At 38.0% G+C, this 27498-nt stretch overlaps 1 protein-coding gene across 7 annotated transcripts; it reads right to left on the reverse strand.

The window, feature by feature from the left end:
* LOC113645412 (NACHT, LRR and PYD domains-containing protein 12-like) lies at positions 1-27498 on the reverse strand. Of its 7 annotated transcripts, XM_027150960.2 has the most exons (13): positions 26995-27498; positions 26634-26770; positions 26305-26421; positions 24275-24391; positions 22551-22601; positions 20549-22318; positions 13849-14046; positions 12286-12459; positions 10818-10991; positions 8973-9146; positions 2896-3069; positions 558-731; positions 1-134 (listed from the first exon to the last, which is right to left on the reverse strand). In XM_027150960.2, the coding sequence occupies exons 2-13, from the start codon at positions 26684-26686 to the stop codon at positions 128-130; spliced, it is 3183 nt and encodes a 1060-aa protein (XP_027006761.2). In that variant the 5' UTR covers positions 26687-26770; positions 26995-27498; the 3' UTR covers positions 1-127. The 7 variants fall into 7 exon arrangements, with proteins under 7 accessions (XP_027006761.2, XP_027006762.2, XP_047659818.1 ...); XM_027150961.2 differs by lacking the exon at positions 24275-24391; XM_047803862.1 differs by lacking the exon at positions 22551-22601.

Consider the following 27498-nt stretch of genomic DNA (forward strand, 5'->3'; position numbering starts at 1 on the left):
TCATGTCTGAGTCTGTTTATTGTGTTAGAACTAAATATGTGATGTGATAATAAACATGTTCTCTATTCTCCATCATGGTAAGGAGACATGCAGGAACACTGGAGTCTTCATCACACACAGATATTCACTAGAACCTGAACATGAAAGAAAAAGATGTGAATTAATCAGCACAAAGTGGACTGTGGTACTTCATGACCAACAGCATGTAATCATCTCTGCTCCAACAGAAACATTATCATCTCCTGTTTAGAATGAATCATTCAACATTTCTTCATTCTTACTAACATCTGTGTTCTAACATTTAACTAGAACAAATGAGAACTTCCACAAGTTCTAACTGTCTGAATCCCTGTTTTCTGCCTTCACATGAATTTTACATCAACACACTTTACTGAACACAAAACAGCATTAAAGAGAATCGTTAGAAAAATTCTGATTAAACAGAATATAGTGACATTTTCTAACCTGATAATCTGAAAGTTATTGAAGAGAAATGTGATGTGCATCAATGTGTAATGATAATGAGGTTAAACTTTTATTAAAAGGTCATTAGTCACCTCAGTGTCTGTAGTTTGTAATGTTTATCATCCTTAAGATCAGACAGCAGCTTCTTTTGTGAGTCTCCTAGATTATTACAGGACAGATCCAGTTCTCTCAGGTGTGAGGGGTTTGATCTCAGAGCTGACGTCAGAGCAGCACAGCCAACATCTGAGACACCACAATTACGCAATCTGTAGAGAGACACAATGACACACTCTTCACTGGTTGTACACAGGGACATTTCTAGTGTTTAATCACTTTTTTTTTTTTTTTACAAAAACATCAAGAAAGCCTTTATTCATTCATTCTTTCATTATTTTGTTTTTCATCATATAATGTAAGAAACATGAACGTAACTTTGTGCTGCAGATCATTTTATTTCAGTTTTACATTTTATTTCACTGTAAAGATCTTTACTACAATTACACATGAACATTTTTAGCTAAACAACCTTAAATCCACAACTAGTATTTTTGTAAGAAAACTAACTAACTAGTCGTCTAAATGAATAAATCACTTCAAACAGCTTTCACTGATGACTAAATCACATCCAGTTTTAGAAGAGTTTAGAAATGAGAAGAGGGGGGGAAGAACACAACATGGGGGTGTGGCACAGTCAGGTGGCGGGTCATGGGTGTGTCAAAGTGAGGGGCGGGGCATAGTGATGGGCGTGGATTGTGAGGGGTGTGGCTTATGACTGAAGGGTACAGGAGTACTAACATTACAATCAGTATTCATGTTTTAAATCATGATGTAAATATTAATGTTTGATGAAGACGAAGCCTATTTTCAGACATATCTACTGTAATCTACATCATCAGACACTGATTTATCAGGAACATTTTACTGGGGCTCGAGTGTCGACCCTGACTGTAGACAGTGTGTATTATTGTGGACTGAGTAACACGCACTTTAGAGACCAGGACAACGCATAAGACTAGAACTTGGACTTTTTCTGGACTTTCATACACAACACTGATACATCATACAGATTTTATTTTACACATAACATATTTCATATATTGCAGTATTTAACACATCTGAACTTTATTTAAACACTCACATTGTTCTGCCACTGATCCATATTCACATTTATTTTTACACTCCATTAAACTGATTCTTACATTTCTATTTGTTACATCTATTCTACCCACCCATCCCTCCATCCTCTACTGCTTATCCGGGGCCGGGTCATGGGGGCACCAGTCTAAGCAGGTGCGCCCAGACTTCCCTCTCCCCAGACACTTCCCCCAGCTCTTCTGGGGGAATACCGAGGCGTTCCCATGCCAGCTGAGAGACATAATCCCTCCAGCCTGTCCTAGGTCTTCCCCGGGGGCCTCCTCCCGGTTGGACATGCCCGGAACACCTCCCCAGGGAGATGTCCAGGAGGCATCCAGAACAGGTGCCCGAGCCACCTAAGCTGACTCCTCTCGATGTGAAGGAGCAGCGGCTCTACTCTAAACTCCTCCCGAGTGACCGAGCTCCTCACCCTATCTCTAAGGGAGCGCCCAGCCACCCTTCGGAGGAAACTCATTTCAGCCACCTATATCAGGGATCATGTCCTTTTGGTCATGACCCAAAGCTCATGACCATAGATGAGGGTAGGAACGTAGATCGACTGGTAAATATAGAGCTTCGCCTTGCAGCTCAGCTCTTTCTTCACCACAACAGACCGGTATATAAACCGCATCACTGCAGAGGCAATGCGAACCAAACACCTGCTCCGGTCATAAAGGGACTGGACAGCCCTTAGCAGTCGGACCCCATACTCCCAGAGCACCCCCCACAGATCACCTTAGGGACACAGTCGAATGCCTTCTCCAGATCCACAAAGCACATGTGGACTGGTTGGCAAACTCCCATGAACCCTCCAGCAACCTGGCGAGGGTATAGAGATGTGTCTATTCTATTTTTATTCTTTTTTATTATTGTATTTTATTTCATGTTTAAATCACAGAGAGTTTAAAAACATTTCAGTACATGTCATACTGTGTATGGTTGTGTATGTGAGAAATAAAATATAAATGTAAATGTTTTCTGTAACTTTTCTCTGCTTCACGTCTCAACAAAATCTCTGTTTCAATCCGAGTTCACATGAACAGATCTTTCTTGAGAAGATCAGACTGTCAGTAATCAGACCTAAAACAGGGTCAGACTCTAATTAGTGTTTGGAGAAGTTGTTAGTTCATTGGTGTATTTTTTTAAACCCAGACAGTGAAAGTATAAATGGTTTATTCAGTATTGACAAGAACAACTGTGACTGTTTTATTTATACACAATGTGTTTATCTATTATTACGACCTGGATGAAGATTAGACCATGATTTATTATTAATGTTTTAATATATGATCTTACCTCAGTGTCTCCAGTTTACAGTGAGGATTCTCCAGTACAGCAGAGAGACACTCCACTCCTGAGTCTCCTAGTGTATTATAAGACAAATCCAGGTATCTCAGGTGTGAGGGGTTTGATCTCAGAGCTGAAGTCAGAGCAGCGCAGTCTTCATCTGAGACACAACAATCCCACAACCTGTAGAGAGACACAATGACACACTCTTTACTCGTTGTACACAGGGACATTTCTAGAGTTTGATCACAACACCAGCTCCATCACCAAGAAAGCTCAGCAGTGTCTCAACTTCTTACGAAGGCTGAGAAAGGCACATCTTCCTCCCCCATCCTGACTACTTTTTATAGACCATTGAGAGCATTCTGAGCAGCTGCATCACAGGTGGGGCAAGTCGTGGCCTAATGGTTAGAGAGTCTGACTCGTAATCTTAAGGTTGTGGGTTCGAGTCTCGGGCCACCTAACCCCCCAACTGCTCCCCGGGTGCTGCAGAATAAATGGCTGCCCACTGCTCCGGGTGTGTGTGTTCACGGTGTGTGTTCACTGTTGTGTGTGTGCTGTGTGTGTCATGTGTCATGTCATGTCTGGTTTTGGGAACTGCACTAACTCGGATAGCAAGACCCTGCAGTGGATAGTGAGGACAGCTGAGAAGATCATTGGAGTCTCTCTTCTCTCTATCATGGACATGTACACCACACGCTGCATGCGCAAAGCCAACAGCCCCACACACTCTTTACCCTCCTGCCATCTGGAAGGCCAATGGCTGAGGGAATTTCTGGAGGGATTTCATCAGAGCCAGTCACTCCAGAAGATTAAGTGCCTTCATAAAATGTAAGAGACTTTTTGTGATATTTCCATTTATATTACTTTGGGTTGGGTTTTTTGTTGGTCCCAACAGATTCACATGGTAAGATCTGTCTCTTGGAGCCTCATGTCCCAACAGAACCCCAGGCAGTTGTAAGTAGCCTACTCAATACACTATAAATTATGACAAATTGTATTATAAAGTGTACTTTATGAAATGCTCATCTTCACAGGATGATAGGGATAAAGAAACTGTTTCTACTGAGGGAGGAAGGTCCATCAACTTCTGGTGCACAGATGAACACCGTTCAGTGATTTACAGTAAATGCCACAGTTTAATTCTGTAAAATTTCAGAACTACATTATGTAACTCTAATCCACTGTATTTTCAGTTGCCAGTTAAAGAGTTATATAGAACTCTTTTTATTAAAAAGATCAGCAAAGAACTTGTATACTTGTATCCGAAAGGCAGATCTGGGAACTCGAGATTCTGAAACAAAAGCTAAAGATGACTGTATGGTCACAGGTGAATTCTAGGATGCATTGAAACTATATTAAAATCTAACCCTTTTTTTTGAAAAAAAAAACCACTATATAAATTGCTGTGATTTTGTGTTTATTCATATTCTTTTTTGTTTTTTGGTGGTGGTGGATATCATGATTACAGTATTTTCCGCACTATAAGGCGCACCTAAAAGCCTTAAATTTTCTAAAAAATCGGCCGTGCGCCTAATAATCTGGTGCACCGAGTTCCAAAAACTTGTAAAAATTTTGTTGTGTGACTTTCGTAAGCGCTCCGCTTGATTGACTGTCGGACCATTTCCCGCTGACACAGGGACGTAATACGCACACTTCGTACGCTGGCAGCGATAAACCAATCAGAAAACATTGCGTAATACATACTGTACGTACACTTACCTTCGCCACGCCTCCGGTAGGTATATTACCGTTATTTTGCAAAACAACATTTGTTTCTTCCTAACCATTATGTGCTCCACACTCCAGTCCAGTAGGTTGTAAATAGGAATAGAGCAGCTGAAAGAATTCAACATCAATGAATCTATGGTTCAGAAGTGGAGGAAGCAAGAAAATGAACTGTGCCAAGTTAAGAAAACACAGTAGATAAGGACTTTGATGGATTTGTGGGAGAAGATTGATTAAAAAATAATGTGTGTGTGTGTTGTTAAATAGTAGAATAAAGTTCAACTAAACTCACTGTTTTGCTTCTGTTACCTTTTGTGGACCGTATGTTTTAGCATGCGCCTTATAATTGGTGCGGCTTATAATACGGTGCGCCTAATGTATGGGTTAAGTACAGAAATAGACCCCATAATTGAGACTGCGCCTTATAGTGCGGAAAATACTGTAATTAGCCTTACTAATACTGTATGTTCTGCATCCATGATGCTATACAGAAAACTACCATTTGCAAAGAAATGTAAGGCAACGCAAAGCATCTGCCCAGATGTAAGAGAACAGCCACGATGGCTGATGTTTCTGATGTAAGGATGGATAAGATTATGGATGTATCTTATTGACTGTAAATAAAAACGATACCGCTCAAATAAAAATGCATAGAGATGACAAAATAAATAAATAATAATCTAGCCATGGGGGTCACAGTCCAGTGACTTCTGTGGGTGTCCCAATCCCGGATAAATAGAGGGGGTTGCGTCAGGAATGGTATCCGGCAAAAAACATTGCCAAATTTAACCATGCGAATCGTCAGTACGAATTTCATACCGGATCGGTTGAGGCCCGGGTTAACAACGACTGCCATCGGTGCTGTTAACCTACAGGGCGCCGGTGGAAATTGGGCTACTGTCGGTCAAAGAAGGAGAGGAGGGAGGAGAGAGCACAGAGAGAAAAGAGGAAAGGTAAAAGTGTAAGACTGAGAATAGGAACTCTGAATGTTGGTACTATGACAGGGAAAGGTACAGAGCTGGCTGATATGATGGAGAGAAGGAAGGTGGATATATTGTGTGTACAGGAGACCAAGTGGAAGGGTAGCAAGGCTCGTAGTATAGGAGCAGGATTCAAGCTGTTTTATTATGGTGTGGATAGTAAGAGAAATGGGGTGGGTGTGGTCCTGAAGGAGAAGTTTGTGAGGAATGTTCTGGAGGTGAAGAGAGTGTCAGACAGGATGATGAGTCTGAAGTTGGAGATTGAAGGGGTGATGTTGAATGTTGTTAGTGGTTATGCCCCGTAGGTAGGTTGTGAGTTAGAGGAGAAAGAGAGATTCTGGAGTGAATTAGATGAGGTGATGGAGAGTATTCCCACGGGTGAGAGAGTGATGATAGGAGCGGATTTTAATGGACATGTTGATGAGGGGAACACAGTTGATGAGGAGGTGATGGGCAAGTTTGGAATTAAGGAAAGGAACCTTGAAGGACAGATGGTAGTGGACTTTGCTAAGAGGATGGACTTGACTGTGGTTAACACTTATTTCCAGAAGAGGGAGGAACATACAGTGACTTACAAGAGTGGAGGTAGGAGAACACAGGTAGACTACATCCTATGTAGAAGAGGCAATCTGAAAGAGATTAGTGACTGTAAAGTGGTAGTGGGAGAGAGTGTAGCCAGACAGCATAGGATGGTGGTGTGTAGGATGACTCTGATGGTCTGTAAGAGGAAGAGGTCAAAGATAGAGAAGAAAACTAAGTGGTGTAAGCTGAAAAAGGAGGAATGTTGTGAGGAATTTAGACAGAAGTTGAAGCAGGCTTTTGGTGGTAAGGTAGTGCTGCCAGATGACTGGGAAACTACAGCAGAAGTGATCAGGGAGACAGGGAGAAAGGTGCTGGGCGTGTCATCTGGAAGGAGGAAAGGAGATAAGGAGACTTGGTGGTGGAATGAGGAAGTTCAGGATAGTATCCAGAGGAAGAGATTAGCCAAGAAGAAGTGGGACATAGACAGGACTGAAGAGAATAGACAGGAATACAAGGAGTTACAGCGCAGAGTGAAGAGGGAGGTGTCTAAGGCCAAGCAGAAGGCATATGACGAGTTGTACACTAGGTTAGACACTAGAGAAGGAGAGAAGGACTTGTACAGGTTAGCTAGGCAGAGGGATCGAGATGGGAAGGATGTGCAGCAAGTTAGAATTATTAAGGATAGAGATGGAAGGGTGCTCACAAGTGAGAAGAGACTTGGAGAAAGCATATGACAGGGTGCCAAGAGAAGAGCTGTGGTACTGTATGAGGAAGTCAGGAGTAGCAGAGAAGTATGTTAGAGTGGTGCAGGACATGTATGAGAGGAGCAGGACAGTGGTGAGGTGTGCTGTAGTTCAGACAGAGGAGTTCAAAGTGGAGGTGGGACTGCATCAGGGATCGGCTCTGAGCCCTTTCCTGTTTGCTATAGTGATGGACCAGTTGTCAAAAGAGGTCAGACAGGAGTCTCCTTGGACAATGATGTTTGTAGGTGACATTGTGATCTGTAGTGAGAGCAGGGAGCAGGTGGAGGAAAACCTGGAGAGGTGGAGGTTTGAGGTGGAGAGAAGAGGAATGAAAGTCAGTCGTAGTAAGACTGAGTACATGTGTGTGACTGAAAGGAAGGGAAGTGGAACAGTAAGGTTACAGGGTGAAGAGGTGAAGAAGCTACAGGAGTTTAAGTACTTGGGGTCAACAGTCCAGAGTAATGGAGAGAGTGGGGAGTGTGAAAGAAGTAAAGAAGCGAGTACAGGCAGGTTGGAGTGGGTGGAAAAGGTGTCAGGAGTTTGTGTGATAGGAAAATATCAGCAAGAATCAAGGGGAAGGTGTACAGGACAGTGGTGAGACCGGCCATGCTGTATGGTTTAGAGATAGTGTCGCTGAAGTAGAGACAGCAGTCAGAGCTAGAGGTAGCAGAGCTGAAGATGTTGAGGTTCTCTTTGGGAGTGACAAGATTGGACAGGATTAGAAACGAGTACATCAGAGGGACAGCTCATGTTGGACGTTTGGGGGACAGAGTTAGGGAGGACAGATTAAGATGGTTTGGACATGTTCAGAGGAGGGAGAGTGAGTATATTGGTAGGAGAATGTTGGACATGGAGCTGCCAGGCAGGAGGCAAAGAGGATGTAATTAATGAGGATATGAAGCTAGTGGGTGCAAGTGTTGAGGATGCAGAAGATAGGGATAGGTGGAGGGAGATGATTCACTGTGGCGACCCCTGAAGGGAAAAGCCAGAAGAAGAAGAAGAAGAAGAAGAAGAAGAAGAAGAAGAAGAAGAAGAGAGATATGACAAAAAATCCACTCTGGGCCTCAAAATCCTCTCCCGATGTAAATGTAACTCCCTATGAATTAATACAGCCTCTTCATCGACAGGATCATCCATAAAATGACATTTCATTCCCTTTGATGCTCTCTGTGTAACTGAAATGTGTGCAATGAATGAGATGTTTAAACATCGCTGTTCCTTTAAAAAAAAAGGATGAGACCGAAAGAAACACTGGATTTACCAAAGAAAACCTGCTCCTAAAGAGTTTAGGTTCACAGAGTAAGTTATTACGGTAACTGACTTTGTGTATCAGTTACCTCTCTTTCAGAAATGGGCTTGACTTAACCGGCTTTCTCTGGTTTAACATACCTCTCATTCTGAAACTGAAAACCCAGAGTTTGCCTCATTTCAAGGTTAACATACTCAGAGTTTTCACTTAACCTCCTTTCTGAAACAGGCCCCAGGACAACACGTAAGACTAGAACTTGGAATTTTTCTGGACTTCCATACACACCAATGATACATCAGACAACTGCAACATATGAAATAAGTTATGTGTAAAATAAAATATTCAGGTTTATTTTTCCAAAATAAATTAAACTGATTCTTTACATTTCTATTTGTGATTCTTTATATTTCTATTTCTATTCTATTTTTATTCTATTTTCTTTTTTTATTATTGTATTTTATTTTATGTTTAAATCACAGACAGTTTAAAACATTTCACTACGTGTCGTACTGTGTATGGTTGTGTATGTGAGAAATAAAATATTAATGTAAATGTTTTCTGTAACTTTTCTCTGCTTCACATCACAAGAAAATCTCCGTTTTAATCCGAGATCTTTCTTGAGAAGATCAGACTGTCAGTAATCAGACCTAAAACAGGGTCAGACTCTAATTACTGTTTGGAGAAGTTGTTAGTTCATTGGTGTATTTTTTAAACCCAGACAATGAAAGTGTAAATGGTTTATTCAGTATTGACAAGAACAACTGTGACTGTGTTTTATTTATACACAATGTGTTTATCTATTATTATGACCTGGATGAAGATTAGACCATGATTTATTATTAATGTTTTAATATATGATCTTACTTCAGTGTCTCCAGTTTACAATGAGGATTCTCCAGTACAGCAGAGAGACACTCCACTCCTGAGTCTCCTAGATTATTATAGGGCAGATCCAGGTATCTCAGGTGTGAGGGGTTTGTTCTCAGAGCTGAAGTCGGAGCAGCACAGCGTTTAGCTGAGACACCACACCCACACAACCTGTAGAGAGACGCAATGACACACTCTTCACTGGTTGTACACAGGGATGTTTCTAAAGTTCGATCACTTTGAATTTTTTTTTTTTTTTCAAAAACACCAACAAAGCCTTCATTTATTCGCATTTGTTTGATTTTCATCATATAATGTAAAAAACATGAATGTAACTTTGAGCTGCAGATCATTTTATTATTTCAGTTTTACATTTTATTTCACTGTAAAAATCTTTACTCAATTACACATGTAAACTTTTTTAGCTAAACAACCTTAAATCCACAACTAGTATTTTTGTAAGAAAACTAACTAGTCGTCTAAATGAATAAATCATTCAAAAAACTTTCACTGATGACTAAATCACATCCAGTTTTAGAAGAGTTTAGAAATGAGAAGAGAAAAGAAAACCTTCTTTTAGCAGTTAACAATTTAACATTATTGATCAAATCTGTGGCAAATAAATCAGATGTGTAAAACAGGAAGTCCTCATTCATCTAAATCCATATTCACATACTACTCATTAACACAGTGATAAGTGTTAGTCTGGTAGTTACATCTCCTCAGTCCTCAGATACAATGTGGGATTATTAATGATCATCTGACTGCAAGTCCACATTTCTACAGAGAAAAGTGAAAAAAGGAGCACAGCGAGGCAGCGGGGCAGGGGTGTCAAAGTGAGGGCGTGGAGCACAGTGAGGGGGCGAGGTACAGTGAGGGGCAGGGCACAGTGATGGGCTAGGCTTATGTTGAGCGGGGCTTAGGACTGAAGGGTATAGGATATTTTGACTTCAGCTAACGTTGCAATCAGTTTTCATGTTTTAAATCATGATGTAAATATTAATGTTTGATGAGGACGAAGCCTATTTTCAGACATATCTACTGTAATCTACATCATCAGACACTATTTATCAGGAACATTTTACTGGGGCTCGAGTGTCGACCCTGACTGTAGACAGTGTGTATTATTGTGGACTGAGTAACCCACACTTTACAGACCAGGACAACACATAAGACTAGAACTTGGACTTTTTCCTGGACTTTCATACACAACACTGATACATCAGCCAGATTTTATTTTACACATAACATATTTCATATATTGCAGTATTTAACACATCTGAACTTTATTAAAACACTCACATTGTTCTGCCACTGATCCATATTCACATTTATTTTTCCACTCCATTAAACCGATCCTTACATTTCTATTTGTTACAACTATTCTATTTTATCCTATTTTCTTTTTTATTATTGTATTTTATTTTATGTTTAAATCACAGACAGTTTAAAAACATTTCACTACGTGTCGTATTGTGTATGGTTGTGTATGTGAGAAATAAAATATTAATGTAAATGTTTTCTGTAACTTTTCTCTGCTTCACATCTCAACAAAATCTTTGTTTTAATCCGAGTTCACATGAACAGATCTTTCTTGAGAAGATCAGACTGTCAGTAATCAGACCTAAAACAGGGTCAGACTCTAATTTAGTTTTTGGAGAAGTTGTTAGTTCATTGGTGTATTTTTTAAACCCAGATAGTGAAAGTGTAAATGGTTTATTCAGTATTGACAAGAACAACTGTGACTGTGTTTTATTTATACACAATGTGTTTATCTATTAATACGACCTGGATGAAGATTAGACCATGATTTATTATTAATGTTTTAATATATGATCTTACCTCAGTGTCTCCAGTTTACAGTGAGGATTCTCCAGTACAGCAGAGAGAATCTTCATTCCTGATTCTCCTAGATTATTACTGTACAGATCCAGGTATCTCAGGTGTGAGGGGTTTGATCTCAGATCTGAAGTCAGAGCAGTACAGCCTTCATCTGAGGCATCACATACACACAACCTGTATAGAGACACAATGACACACTCTTCACTGGTTGTACACAGGGACGTTTCTAGTGTTTAATCACTTTGATCACAGGCCCACAAGAATTTTATAGAAACCGGTAAACAGAGATTTATTCATAATTTTTTCTTTGCAAAAACATTGACATAGCCCTTATTTATTTATTTGTTTGTTTATTCTTTGTTTTTCATCATATAATGTTAGAAACATGAATATGAAAACTGAATGTGATTTAGTCATCAGTGAACGCTTTTAGAAGATTTTAGAAATGAGAAGAGAAAAAAACCCTTCTTTTAGCAGTTAACAATTTAACATTATTGATCAAATCTGTGGCAAATAAATCAGATGTGTAAAACAGGAAGTCATCATTCATCTAAATCCACATTCACATACTACTCATTAACACAGTGATAAGTGTTAGTCTGGTAGTTACATCTCCTCAGTCCTCAGATACAATGTGGTATTATTAATTATCATCTGACTGCAAGTCCACATTTCTAAAGAGAAAAGTGAAAAAAGGGGCACAGCGAGGGGGCGGGACAGGGGGGAGTTAAAGTAAAGGGTGAGGCACAGTGATACGGTCAAAGTAAGGTTGTGGGGCAAAGTAATGGGGACGGGGTAGAGTACAGGGTACAGGATATTTTCTGGACTTTCATACACAACACTGATACATCAGCCAGATTTTATTTTACACATAACATATTTCATATATTGCAGTATTTAACACATCTGAACTTTATTAAAACACTCACATTGTTCTGCCACTGATCCATATTCACATTTATATTTCCACTCCATTAAACTGATTCTTACATTTCTATTTGTTACATCTATTCTATTTTATTCTATTTTCTTTTATATTATTCTATTTTATTTTATGTTTAAATCACAGACAGTTTAAAAACATTTCACTACGTGTCGTACTGTGTATGGTTGTGTATGTGAGAAATAAAATATTAATGTAAATGTTTTCTGTAACTTTTCTCTGCTTCATATCTCAACAAAATCTCTGTTTTAATCCGAGTTCACATGAACAGATCTTTCTTGAGAAGATCACACTGTCAGTAATCAGACCTAAAACAGGGTCAGACTCTAATTAGTTTTTGGAGAAGTTGTTAGATCATTGGTGTATTTTTTAAACCCAGACAGTGAAAGTGTAAATGGTTTATTCAGTATTGACAAGAACAACGGTGACTGTGTTTTATTAATACACAATGTGTTTATCTATTTTTACGACCTGGATGAAGATTAGACCATGATTTATTATTAATGTTTTAATATATGATCTTACCTCAGTGCGTCCAGTTCACGGTGAGGATTCTCCAGTACATCAGAGAGATTCTTCACTCCTGAGTCTCCTAGTTTATTATAAGTCAGATACAGTTCTCTCGGGTGTGAGGGGTTTGATCTCAGAACTGAAGTCGGAGCAGCACATCCTTCATCTGAGACACCACAACCCAACAACCTGTAGAGAGGCACAATGACACACTCTTTAATTGTTGTACACAGGGACATTTCTAGAGTTTAATCCCTTTTTTCACAGACCCACAAGAATTTTACAGAAATCTGAAATCACAGATTTATTTATTTATTTGCAATAACACCAACAAAGCCTTTATTTATTAGTTTGTTTGTTGTTCATCATATAATGTAAGAAACATGAATGTAACTTTGAGCTGCAGATCATTTTATTATTTCAGTTTTACATTTTATTTCACTGAAAAGATCTTTGCTACAATTACACATGTAAACTTTTTTAGCTAAACAACCTTAAATCCACAACTAGTATTTTTGTAAGAAAACTAACTAACTAGTCATCTAAATGAATAAATCACTTCAAACAGCTTTCACTGATGACTAAATCACATCCAGTTTTAGAAGAGTTTAGAAATGAGAATAGAAAAGAAAAGCTTTTAGCAGTTAACAATTTAACATTACTGATCAAATCTGTGGCAAATAAATCAGATGTGCAAAACAGGAAGTCATCATTCATCTAAATCCACATTCATATACTACTCATTAACACAATGATAAGTGTTAATCTGAAACACCAGACAAGACACAACTTTGTCTAACACCTCTATAAACTTTATAAGGAACCACATAAGTCAACGCACACACACACACGCACAGCTTCACCATTCAATAGGATTGTGTCACCTGTCAACATTAGTGTGTATGGACACAACATAGTGTACATAACATTTAAAGTCTATCAGTTCATAAGGATATTTTTTATTTAAACATAAAGGCCATGGTGTTAAATCATGAAGGAAAATCTAACTGATATTAGATAAAATAGTTTTAAAGTAACAGAAATCACACATTGTTTTAGTTGAGATTTATTTTCAGTCTATGAGGAGATTCATTATATTTGTCTAATTAGTATTTAGTTTGGTGATATTTAAAATTATTTTATTTAAGTGATGATTTTAACAGAATAGTCATAATGAACCACCACATCATATATTATTAAAAAAATGCATTGAGTGTTTTAATTGGAGTTAAAATGACTTTGTGTTGGTGTTGCCCCATGTACTCCTAAACCAACTGCAGTTCTGTTCTCCAGTGATATTATTTTATTATATTATTTACAATTATTGACATTAAGTTTTTCTTGAGCTGCAAAAATAGTAAGTATTTTTACCCATCATGGGTTTCTAGAATTTTTCTCTTATTTACTCATGTATTTATATCTTTACTCATAAGTGATTCTGAAGAGAAATCATTATCACTTAATGACTAATCTATTTGTTCTGAATGTTGTAGTGTTACAGAACATTTCAGGTGAAAAACACTGTATATAACTGCTGCTTTTAGTGAGTTATTGTGACTCTTAGAGAGATGAACTTACTTCAGTGTCTCCAGTTTACAGTGAGGATTCTCCAGTACAGCAGAGAGAATCTTCACTCCTGAGTCTCCTAGTTTATTATAGGACAGATCCAGTGTTTTCACAGTCAGATGAAATTCACTCAGTTCGGAGGTTTCTGATCTGAGCGCTGAGACCAGAGATGACAAAAAAGTTTCCAATCCAAGTGAATCACAGCTGATACTAAAGGAAATAAAATAAAACATAATGAACTCACACTTGTGCAAATGATCAAACACGTCCTCAAAGCTTTCACTGAACCTTCTCATTGTTATAAATACTGAAAGTACAAATAACAGTTAGACAATATGGTTAAAGTGACACTGCAGTCAACATCTACATGTTGAGGTCATTAAAATGGATAAAGTTAGTGTTTAATTACAGATAACTAGCTAGTATCTAGTTTGAAGTTGCCCACTGTCCTGTATAATATGGGATTGTCTTGTATTGAAAAAGACAAAGATCTCACATTATGGCCAGAAATTCCTGAAGTGATGTGACCTTAACAAACGTCCAATACTGGACAAATCATTATAGGAACAATTTCACTTTACAAAAACACTTTTAATATATTATTACTAGTAAATCTGTTCTCTATTGCTTTAAGGTTTTATTTAAGTATAACCGTACAATGCTATCTCATGGTACAATTATTAATAAAAATGGTATTAACTTCCACTGTTATACTGACCTTCTCTGTACGTGACTAGAAATTGTTACCAGAGGTTGTTTTGTAAAATATTAGACCATCAGAATGAGATGGAGAAAGATGGTGAGACTGAAGGCTCAGAATCAGCTTAGGCAGATCTTGGTAATGTTCTACTGATCGGGACATGATCATGTGTTGTAATGTAGCCAGTGACTGACAATGATTTCCTTTCTTCAGTTTCTGTGTTTGAATCATGTTTATAAAAACTCAGTGTAACAATGATCAGGGTCCTTCCTCTCTCATACTTCATGAGGAGTGTTGGGTCCTGTTGTACAGCAGTACAAGTAAATTGTGAACCTTTTTATACTTGTCCGTGATTCTCTCAAAGCTTCCACAACATGAGCCACTTGGTTATAATCTGACCAAAAGTAACTATAGAGAACTCTGTTTAGGAATATGATTGACATTTGCTAAAGTCTTATCATGTAGTGTTATAGATTAGCATTAAAGGGAGCACTTTTCAGCTAAATGAACACTTTCTAATCAGACATGAGCTTATCACAAAGGTTAATTTTTACCTTAGTGACAATAATCTATTAGAATCCTTTCAGTCTGGGTTCTGTACTAAACACAGTATGGAAACTGCTTTACTGAAGGTCACTAATGACCTCATGATGGCTGCTGATGCTGAACCCTTAACAATTCTTGTCCTGTTAGATTTGAGTGCAGCCTTTGATACGGTTTCACATATTATTTTATTAACAGTTTTATTAAACATTACTGGTGCTCCTGGTCTTTGTTCATCTCATACCTTTCTAACTGTACTCAGTTTGTTCAACTAAAAAATTCTCCATTCTCAGTCGCTCCCTGTCAGCAGTGGTGTCCCTCAAGGTACTGTCCTTTGTCCCCTTCTGTTCTTTATCCTCCTCCCTCTAGGTCACATTTTTAGGAAGTTTGATATATATACACTGAACAAAATTATAAACTCAATACTTTTGTTTTTGCCCCCATTTTTTATGAGCTGATCTAAGACTTTTTCTATGTACAAAAAAGGCCAATTTCTCTCAAATATTGTTCACAAACCTGTCTAAATCTGTGTTAGCGAGCACTTCTTTGCCGAGAAATCCATCCACCTCACAGGTGTGGCATATCAAGATGCTGATTAGACAGCATGATTATTGCAGAGGTGTGCTTTAGGCTGGCCACAATAAAAGGCCACGTGCAGTTTTTGAATCACACAGCACAATGCGACAGATGTTGCAAGTTTTGAGGAAGCATGCAATTGGGATGTCTACCAGAGCTGTTGACTGGGAAATGAATGTTCATTTCACTACCATAAGCTGTCTCCAAAAGACATTTCAGAGAATTGTGCAGTAAATCCAATCGAGCTTAAAACCACAGACCACGTGTAAGCACACCAGCCCAGGACCTCCACATCCAGCATCTTCACCTTCAATATTGTCTGAGACCAGCCACCCGGACAGCTGCTGCAACAATCGGTTTGCATAACCAAATAATCTCTGCACAACCTGCTTGTCATCCTCAACTGCAGTTCACCTTCGTATTCGACTTAAGTGGCAAAAAATGCTCACATTGGATGGGGTCTGGCATTTAGGAGAGGTGTTCTCTTCACGGATGAATCCCGGTTTTAACTGTACAGGGCAGATGCCAGAAAGCGTGTATGGTGTCATGTGGGTGAGGGGTTTGCTGAGGTAGGGTTATGGTATGGGCAGGTGTACATTATGGACAACGAACACAGGTGCATTTTAATGATGATATTTTGAATGCACAGAGATACCATGACGAGATCCTGAGGCCCATTGTTGTGGCATTCATCCACGACCATCACCTCATGTTGCAACAAGATAATGCACAGCCCCATGTTACAAGGATCTGTACACAGTTCGCGGGGACATGTCACCCATTGAGTATGTTTGGGATGCTCTGGATCGGCGTATATAACAACAGCGTGTTCCAGTTCCTGCCAATATCCAGCAACTACGCACAGCCATTGAAGAGGAGTGGACCAACATTCCACAGGTCACAATCAACAACCTGATCAACTCTATGCAAGGAAGAAGTGTTGCACTGCATGGAATCTGGTTTCACCAGATACTGACTCGTCTCATTTACATTTACAGCATTTGGCAGACGCCCTTATCCAGAGCGACGTACATAAGTGCTTAAATCTCTAACATTGAATACATTAATGCTGGTTCACTAGGTTACATACTTAAGATACCATGAGTTTAAAATATTTGTTCAAAGTTACAATGAAAGGTTGTTTTTTTTGTTTTTGTATTTTTTTTAATGCAAAAGATAAGGAAAGAAGTGCTAGTTGAAGTGTTTCCTGAATAAGTAGGTCTTCAACCGCCGCTTGAAAATAGCCAGTGACTCAGCTGTCCAGACCTCTAGGGGAAGTTCATTCCACCACCTTGGTGCCAGAACAGAGAAGAGTCTTGTAGTATACTTGCCTCTTACCCTGAGAGATGGTGGAACCAGTCGAGCAGTGCTAGTAGATCAGAGGTTGCGGGGTGCAGTGCGAGGAATGATGAGGGCTTTGAGGTCTCCCCCCTGCCCCCATTGTGACCTGCCTAAGGCACACCTGTGCAATAATCATGCTGTCTTATGAGCATCATGATATGCCACACATGTGAAGTGGATAGATTATCTCACAAAAAGAGAAGTGCTCACTAACACAAATTTAGACAGATTTGTGAACAATATTTGAGAGAAATAGGCTTTTTGTTTACATAGGAAAAGTCTTAAATCTTTGCATTCAGTGTATTTTATATTTCTATAAAACTTGACTCTGCTCTTCCATACTCCTGTATCACCAATTGCTTAAATGAAATAAACCCTTTGTTTCCTCCAATTTTCTCAGAATTCTCAAAAGGTTCTCCCCCTAAAAAAATCTACCCTGTCCAAGTCCAACAGTCTCTCACTTTATATTGATGCTTCATCCTGCCTTTAGAGACCATTTTCTCCCTACGGGCTCACAGGCTCTGACCAAAGTCAGAGCCCGCCTCCGAGTGGACATATCTCAAGGGTGAACCGCACACTAAAGCCGCCTTCACACTGCACATGACAAACAGGCACGACTGTCGGATTTCACCCCCTAGTGATAGTCACACGTAGTGTGCAATATATGCAGACGTCAACATGGGCGAGAAGCTGATTCTCGCGGTCTCCGAACACCTGTTACTTTATGATCCAACTCTTGAATCATACAGAGATGCTTACAGGAAAAATGAAGCATGGAAGCGTGTTGCCGAGATTGTCGATCTTTCAGGTGTGTTGTATTTGCAAAATGTGCTAAATATTTGCAAACTTAATTAGCATTCATCATGGTGAATGAAGTTAGGAGTACAAACAATCGATGCAATCCAGTAAGACCACAAATAATTTTTGAGGAAACATGGGAACAACATTAAAAATAATACAATATAAATATTAATAATTCATTACTTCATCAATAACAATGTATTTAAAACAAAAAGATTGTTTTTGATAAAATTTTAAAATTAAACTTTTAAAAAAAGTTTATATTAATACTTTTTAATAATTCTTATCATCTCGTGCACACAAACCTGATTGGACAACATTGGAATACATCACATCTGGTCGGCATATCGGATGCGGGTGTATTCGCACAAGTTAAATTTTTTATTTTGTATAAAACATGGATATGAAAATGCAAACGCTTATAATGAACGTTTATCGTAGGGTTCACAGGATTGCACGAGAGCTTATAGGAGGGAAAACATTCAGACGGTGTGTGAAATGTAGTATTACGTTAAGGTCAAAGTGCCCATAGTTACCAAATTACCATCAAATAGGCATAATTTTGACACTTACCGCTACGTGTTTTTTTAGGTTGGAGCTGGAATTCTTGTAATCTGCGATGTCTATTTCTAATGGTGCACACAGAATGCATCGCATTATAAAGCTACTATTTTTTACATCTTTTAGTGAAAATATAGAATTAATTTGAAGCCACCGGTGGTCAGCCTTTGATAAAGCGCAACGTCTTCCTCTCCTTTAGCCATCATCTTCCAACTAAAAGGTGTGCTTCAGCAGGAGATGCGCAGCATACTCTCGCAACGCAGCCTCTCCAACGTCTCGTGAGACTTGTAATATAAACTAATTATTATTTATTAAATCTCATATTTATTACCATTTGAGTAACAGAGGAATGCTGATTGTAGTGAAGTAAAGTTTTTCCACTAAAAATCTACATGAGTAAGAGTAAAAATACGCATCTTTAACCCTCTGGAGTCTGAGGGTGTTTTGGGCCCCTTGAGAGATTTTGACATGCTCTTACTTTTGGTTCTTTTTAGTTGCTTTCAAATAAATTATTGACAAAAGACATTACACTGTATTCAGCACAAACTGGTCTACCACTTGTGTGTGTGTTTGTATTTTTGTCAAAATAAGGTTTATGCGTGGTTTTTGAAAAATCAAAAACAAAACTCACTGAAATAAGGCAACAAAACCTATAGTAAACATGTTTTCACAAGACTTTTTGAGAACAGATCTTCTAATGTAGGTTTTTTTTGTAATCATGTGAAAATCATCCTGCCTGCTCATTCACATTAAACAATACATTGATTTAAAATTTAAAAGACACTTTCTACTTTGAAAGGCCATATGCGAAGAGGCGTCGACATGCTGTGACTTACAGCTTTGTAGACAATGGGTCACATAATGAGCTGTGGATTACACAATGAGCTGTGGATAACTGAGCCAGGATCTGAGTGAGAAGTACAATACTATGAGAAAGAATGTGTTTCCTTTGTGGCTTATTTAAAATACACATTAGCAAGGACTTCATTAAAAAGGGAAGTGTGTAACAATAAAACAGTACAGTATGTGTGTGTGTGTGTATATATATATATATATATATATATATATATATATATATATATATATACATATATATATATATATACACACACACACACACGCACACACACACACATCTCTCTCTCTCTCTCTCGTTCTCTCTCTCTCTCTCTCTCTCATATATATATAAATAGTTCACACGATGAGTCACACGCCCCCCGTGTGTATATATAAATATAAATATATATATATACACACGGGGGGGGCGTGTGACTCATCGTGTGAACTATTTATCTGTGAATAGCGGAGGGCGTGTCCGGTCGCAGCTCATTATCAGACAATGACCTGAGCTGGAAATTCTGTGCCTCTACTTGGTTTCACATGATTTATATTCATTCGAAACATAAGTTTTTTATTTCACCAACTTATTCTAAAAATACATACTTTAAGCTGTCTAAAGATATATTTTTTATTACCGTGTGTCAGATATTGGCCGAGTTTCAGCGCTTTTTAATGACGTGTTTCTAAACGAAGATCACGCAGACAAAGGTGACGGCGCACCCTGAATATTTTATTCATTAAAAAAATATATATGTTTTGTTTATATAGTGAGCATACACAAATGAAAGTAGAACCTTTACAGATTTAAATGATGTATTACTTTGACATGTTTGATCAAATATGACAGAGCAGTTAAGCTCTTTTTGCCGGCATCTGAAAAAAAAGTACGTTTGGGCCCCGGCGGCAAATCAGACTCCAGAGGGTTAATTATACTCAAAAAGTACAAGTTACCCAAAAAAAATGTACTCAAGTAAATGTAACGAAGTAAATGTCATTCGTTACTACCCACCTCTGCTCCTAAGTGACCTAATATCCTATTTTCTGAAACTATTACAACATCTGGGGCCTATTCCCATATCTTATGACACCAATTATAATATTTTTAAGGCATAACTCTTTACTTTGGGGCATTCTTGAGTTCCAAGATTTTTTCTCAACACTTCTACATGTTTAATATCTGCCCTTCAGTATAATTCATTTGTTAATGCAGATTTTATTCCCTAATTTATCTATTAACATTAACTCCACTCTGTATCACCTTCAGGTCAGAACATCCCAAAGTCCATATTAGAGTGTTCAGTTTCTCTCTAACACTGTAACAGTAGAACAGTTATATTCACTTTTACTTACATTGCTTTACTGGATGCTGTAATCACAGGCATCATCTTCAGAATAACATCTTCTGTTATCTTATCTGCACTGGTATATTTACTCTGGTCACCCAGCTCCTGTGCTGATGTCAGTAACATATACACCAGAGCAGACAGCGGTGAAGAAGGAAGTTTTCCAGATATCAGGTAGAGTTGGACTTTCTCCACTAGAGAATTATCACCCAGTTCATTCAGACAGTGGAACAGATTGATGTATTTCTCTGTAGGAAGATTTGTACTGATCTTCTCCTTAATGTACTTAACTGTTTCCTTTATGTTCTGTGAGCTACTTCCTGTCTGTGTTACTAAAACATGTAAAAGTTTCTGATTGGACTCCAGTGAGAGACCCAAAAGAAAGCGAAGTAAAAGATCCAGATGTCCAGTCTGACTTTCTAAAGTCTGATCTACAGCACCCTTGTGTACATCTGAGATTGCATCTTCTTTCGTCCAACATTTATCATCTTGATTCTGTTTAAGAACATTTCTCTTCTCCTTCATGAAGGTCAGGTGCACATACAGCGCTGCGAGATGCTCCTGAATGCTCAGATGAACAAAGCAGTACACTTTACTCTGGTGAAGCCCAAACTCCTCTCTGAAGATCTGAGTACACACACCTGAGTACACTGCTGCTTCTCTCACATCAATGCCACACTCTCTCAGGTCTTCATCATAGAAGATCAGGTTTCCTTTCTTCAGCTGCTGAAAAGCCAGTTGTCCCAGTTTAAGAAGCATTTCTTCATCACTCTCCTGCTTCTGTGAGTATTTTTCTCTTATGATGTTTGTCTGAATGATGAGGAAGTGTGTGTACATTTGAGTCAGAGTCTTGGAGATCTCTCCACTCTCTGCTTCACCCAACATTCTCTCTAGAACAGTGGCTGAAATCCAGCAGAACACTGGGATGTGACACATGATGTAGAGGCTTCTTAATGACTTCAGGTGTGTGATGATGTTATTGGCCAGGCTCTGATCACTGATCCTCTTCCTGAAATACTCCTCCTTCTGTGGGTCATTGAACCCTCGTACCTCTGTGACTCGATCCACAAACTCAGAGGGGATTTGATCAGCTGCTCCAGATCTGGAGGTGATCCAGATGAGAGCAGAGGGAAGCAGATTCCCTTTGATCAGGTTTATCAGCAGCACAGGCACTGATGCTGATTCAGTTACATCACACACTCTCACTGTGTTCTGGAAATCTAGAGGAAAACGACACTCGTCCAATCCGTCAAAAATGAACAGAACCTTTTCCAAACTGGACATTTCTGTTTCTTTTATTTCCTTAAAAAAGACATGAAGGAGCTCCATCAGACTCAGTTTCTGGTCCTTCATCAAGTTCAGCTGTCTGAAAGGAAGTGGAAATATGAGGTGGACGTCCTGATTTACTTTCCCTTCAGCCCAGTCCAGAATGAACTTCTGCACAGAGACTGTTTTTCCGATACCAGCGACTCCCTTTGTCAGCACAGTTCTGATGGGTTTGTCTTGTTCAGATAAAGGCTTAAAGATGTCATTGCATTTGATTGGTGTTTCCTCTGTTGTTCTTCTCCTGGATGCTGCCTCCATCTGTCTCACCTCATGTTCATTATTGACTTCTCCACTGTCTCCCTCTGTGATGTAGAGCTCTGTGTAGATCTCATTCAGGAGTGTTTGGGTTCCCAGGTTTATTATCACTCCATTCAAACACTGAAACTTCTTCATCAGATTTAATTTGAACTTTTTCTGGAATTTATTTACAGCAGCAGATTCTGGGTCGTGCCTGTGATATGGAGAAGCAGGAAGATGTGGTGAGACACAGACTTCAATTATTAGACTTTAAGATCACTATTTTCTGACTGGTCACTATAGATAGGTCTTTATGATGCTCTCACTATGTGTTCTCCTTCATCTACTGTATGTTTTCTATAATCTAATCACTCTGTAGTTAATAAAGCAGAGAGGTTTATAATATCAGTGTGTCAGGGTCACAGTCATGTAGGTTTTGATCTTACCCTGTATCTGTGATCTTCGTTTCTGTTCTGTCTCCTGTCTTCTGTAGATCACTGTGAATGAAAATTGTAGTTGATCATTTCATCAGTTCACACTACAGTAGCAGACCTGCCAACCTTGTAAAAATTTTTTGAGTAGCAACTTACTGCAGCTACACGGCGCGAGGTCAGGCACATTTGCTGGTCAGTGTTGACATATTTACATTTGCTGGTCAGTGTTCACATGCTCACTCATCACAACTTTTTACTTAGCACATAGTTCTCACTCACCACCATATCTAGTTATTCAACATACAAGTAGACCATGAAGAACTCTTTTATTGAAAAGGCAACATAAAAACTATTTTAACAACTCTATGTATTGCCATAAATTAGATCTAATGAACTAAACAGTAACTTCATATCTGACAACACATACATGTGTTCATTTTCTCAGCAATAATGCAAGACTCTAGACTTCACTATGGTTTTGACTGGCTGATCATATAATAATACCTCCCTCATCATTTCTACTTTCTGCTTCTATTTCCCTGCTTTTCACAAAAAAAATCTGATGTCCATCAGATGTGATCTACAGGTGCCAGTAACAATCGAGTCAGAATACGATTGATATTTAAAAAAATGACATTAGTTTCGTCATGTTATATCATGACAGACGCTCGCGGATATTGATGTCTGCGTGCTCACGCCAGTTTGTCTTTTCCATTAAAGTATGACGGCAATGCGTTTACAGGCATGACTCACGTTTCCTATATAAATACTGGCAAATAAAATAAAACTTGATCTGTGCGTAAAACTTAAACTTGAGGCACAACACCAGACACTTGGGCACATGCCCCAGTAAAGGAGTCTAACGACGCCTGTGGTTCGGCAGGCTTATTAAAATGGATAAAATTCACAATTCTGCCCATTTACCTTTGAAACGTTAAGTCCTCACTTGTAAAAAACAGTCACTGTAAGAAGAATTGAAGACGGACAGAGACAGATGAAAACCACATTTGTTTTGACGGCTCTCCGCTTGTAGCGTTGAAGAGTTTTAAACCGGCGCTATGATTGGTCGAATTATTATTTTCCCATGTTGCTGCCCAATGCGGTTACACCCATAGGCACATTGCCTGGTGCGCAAATGCACTAACAGAACTCAAAGGCATCAATGGTTTTTTACAATGCGTATTTTGAAGTGACAAATCGTAGCAGCGTACTTTGATGTCCGAATGCGTATATGCTACACAAAATGCGTAAAGGTTGGCAGGTCTGCAGTAGTGGTAGTTTTCTCAGTACTTAATGTTCCATAGTCATGTGGTATTATGAAACTGCAGATAACTCTCTGGCCCTATTTTAACTGTAGTTACTCTAGGTTTATTTCTGGGTTGTGCCTGTGATATGGTGTAACAGGAAGACACTGGGTTCATTTATTAGACTTAATCATCTGTTTTCAATAATCTAATAACTCTGTAGTAAATAGATTATTATTTGGAAACTTAAGCCATCATATGAATTTCACTGCATTAAAAATCAACATGTCATTTTAAGAAAGAAACCACAAGCAAACATTCCAATCAAAACATTTCCTAAAAAATAGACTGACCGATATTTAAACACATAATAGTGGCTTTATTAAGGTCACAGTTCTAGTGATGTAGTATTTAGCTTGGCCCCTGTTTATCTCATTAAATTACCCTTTAAATGTTCCTTTAACATTTACATTAAAAGTCAAGAGACGTTACCTGTGTAGAAGTGAGGAGTCTCCAACTTTAATCTCCATATGATGATCCATAGACTCATCACTCTTCATGGAGATACAACTGGGTGTTAGTGATTCTGATCTCTTTCCCTGGAGTTTACTGTAACATTATGGACACTTCTTTAATCATTTATTTACAATTTTACAGTTTTTAACTCACTTGATAACTGAACTGATTTTTACTTACAATAAACAGAATGATTTTTCTTTGCTCAATAGTGACTGTGGTAGCTTTTTTCACTAGTAGAGCATTTATTTAAGTTAATTTTATATTTGAACTAACTCTAGATTTTTTAGGATCCAGAGTTGAAGGAAAGGAGTATGCTTACCACATTTTTAGCATTGTTAAAAGACGTACCAAACAATATTTGATAACGCCATTCTCTTGAAACTATGTGCTGAGATGTTGTTTTTAGAGAGACCAAAGTAAAATACCTGTCCGTATACACAACCTAAAAACTCTAGGTTTTTCGAGATGTCGTCATGAATCTTTAAACCACTGCTTCATTTTACTAATATTGTTATTCATTTTCTAATATTGTGCTCCATTTCTATATATTTGCAGGGGCTTATTGTCTCACGAAACATCCCTGAGAAGTGCTGACTGTTACTCATAAATATCCATCATTTTTCAGTTGTGTTGAGGCCACTAGAATATTTCTAACTTGAAAAAAAAAATATTTTGAAGAAGTCAGTAATTTATTATTAATTGATTTAGTTCATTAAATAATACTATTAAAATAAATTGGCAATTCAATTAAAAAAATCAGAATTCTGTTTGAAATATCTTTATATACTGTTATGTATATTTGTTATGTTGTGTAATTATGACATAAAAAACTCCCTGTACTTATTTACTCAACTTTTGGTGCTGTGTCTCACTTCGAACCCAAAAGCGTTTAACGGTGTGACATGACGCACCTTAATGAAACTAATGCAGGTTGTATTGTTGTTTTGTAATTCAATTGCTCTAAATATGCAACTGAATTTAGTTTGTATTTGTGTTCATTTATATTTTGTGTTGTTGCACTAGTATAATAATTAGATCTTCAAACAGTTAATGGTGAGATTTAAAATATTCATTTGAAAAACTATATATCTCTAACATTTATCACTAATGAGCAAGCTGGAGGTGACGGCAACAAGGAAAAACTCCCTGAGATGATACGAGGAAGAAGCCTTGAGAGGAAACAGACTCAGGGAGGGAAGGGAACCTCATCCTCATTTGGGTGACATTCGATAGTAAATAACATAAATGTAAATAATGTCCTTTATACAACAGTTTACAATTGTGCAGCCGAGAGCTCCTGAGGAACTAATGGCTCATAATAAACTCTGAGTTCACAACATACCCAAACACTAATTCCTTCCTGATTTAGTCTCTAACATTTTTTTGCTGTGTTCCATCTTCTCTGACCTGGTAATACATATATACTTATATAAAACTTCTGTTATGAATCTCACAGATTACCTTTATTTTGGTACCACAATTATTCAAACACACCTTGTAGTATTTGAGATATACTCATTTAAAATTGAGCTTGTCATTTTCAAGCACTAGGCTTAGAAATACACCTTGGTCTCATCTATGTTCTTATCAACCAAATCCTCTGTTGGATTTTTTTTTTTTTTACGTTTTGTACACTTTTATGTTCAAACTCTAGATGATTCTTATGACTTAGTTTCCTGTCATTAGCTCAATAATGTAAGCAGTGGTCTCACCTGCAATGATTGAACACACAGCAACCCTGAAACTATGAAACTAACATATGAATTTCACTGTATTACAAAACGTGTCAAACCATGTGCTATTTATATTAAACACACACACACACACACACACACTTTTCCCAAACACATTTCCAAAAAAGTTTAAATATTACAAAAAAGTATTTGGACACACAATAATGGCTCCATTACTGTGTTTCAGTATTTATTTGCCCCCTGTTTATGTAGTTAAACTTCCCTTTAAGTGTGACTTTAGCAGTGACATTAACAGTGAAAAGACGTTACCTGTGTAGAAGTGATGAGTCTCCATCTTTAAACCACAGAGGATGATCCATAGTCATGTCACTCTTCATGGAGATACAGCTGTGTGTTGGTGATTCTGATCTCTTTCTCTTGAGTTTACTGTACAACATTATACACAGTCCTTTAGTCATTTATACACACTTAATTTTACTTACATTAAACAATACATTTTTACTGTGAATTAGTGTCTGTTAGATGTGTATAGTTATATACTGTAATAGTAAAACATTTGGCTAAATCATTTCATATTTACTAATAATAATTCAGATGTGAATATTTAATGACTAGAACACAAGGATGTCGTAGATTACCAGTTGTTTGATGGTGTAGAAACATTATCTGTGTCCAGATCAGGAGTCTCCATCTTTATATGTTAGTAAAGTTTACACACAAACACACAGCTGAGTCCTGAAGAGTCTGATCTCTTCTGATGGAATGGATCACACTCCTAGAAAACACACAAACAAATGTGCACAATCATTTTACATCTTTATTTGTAAAGACAAATGCTGCTCTTTAGTTTAAAATATCCTATTTAAAACACCTTTATTGTTTAATTCCCCATAAAGTGAAGAGAGGAAGTCTGTACAGTACATACGTCATACTGACTTTAATATACAACATATCCACATTTTTCTAACACAAAGTCCATCAAATAATCAAATAACTTACCTTTAGTCAACAGGCCTTGTTCTGTCACATTAATATCACCGTTTCTGCTGCTGATAAAGGTGCTGATAAAGATGTTTTAACTTGTAACCAACGCTTCACAAAATGGAGTCGTTTCGGAGGGAGAAAAAACTTTTCTTTTAGGAAGGAGTCATTGTGTCGTTCAGGGTTGAGTCGACTCTTTGAACCGGCTCTTTTGGTGAACGTAGGAAACGGATTGATGAATGTAAAGGTGAGTAAAAGGGCAATAAAAAGTGCTGTAATACTGTAAGATTTGTAACACGTTTATGGAGATTTAGGGTAGCTGTTCAATGTTAGGCCCGCGAAAATAAGGACGGAGAACTCACAAACGCGTCACTCAAAAACGATTTATTCCTCCATACATAGGGAAAACCTCCGTAAATCATGTCAATAAACAAAAAGACTCATTAGTATGAGAAAATGAAAATAAAATGGAAACCGGTTGCAGCATCATACATGTGTTAAAACTGAAGCGGTCAGTCTTTG

This window comes from Tachysurus fulvidraco, chromosome 19, assembly GCF_022655615.1.
Source record: "Tachysurus fulvidraco isolate hzauxx_2018 chromosome 19, HZAU_PFXX_2.0, whole genome shotgun sequence".
In the NCBI taxonomy this organism is placed as follows: domain Eukaryota; kingdom Metazoa; phylum Chordata; class Actinopteri; order Siluriformes; family Bagridae; genus Tachysurus; species Tachysurus fulvidraco.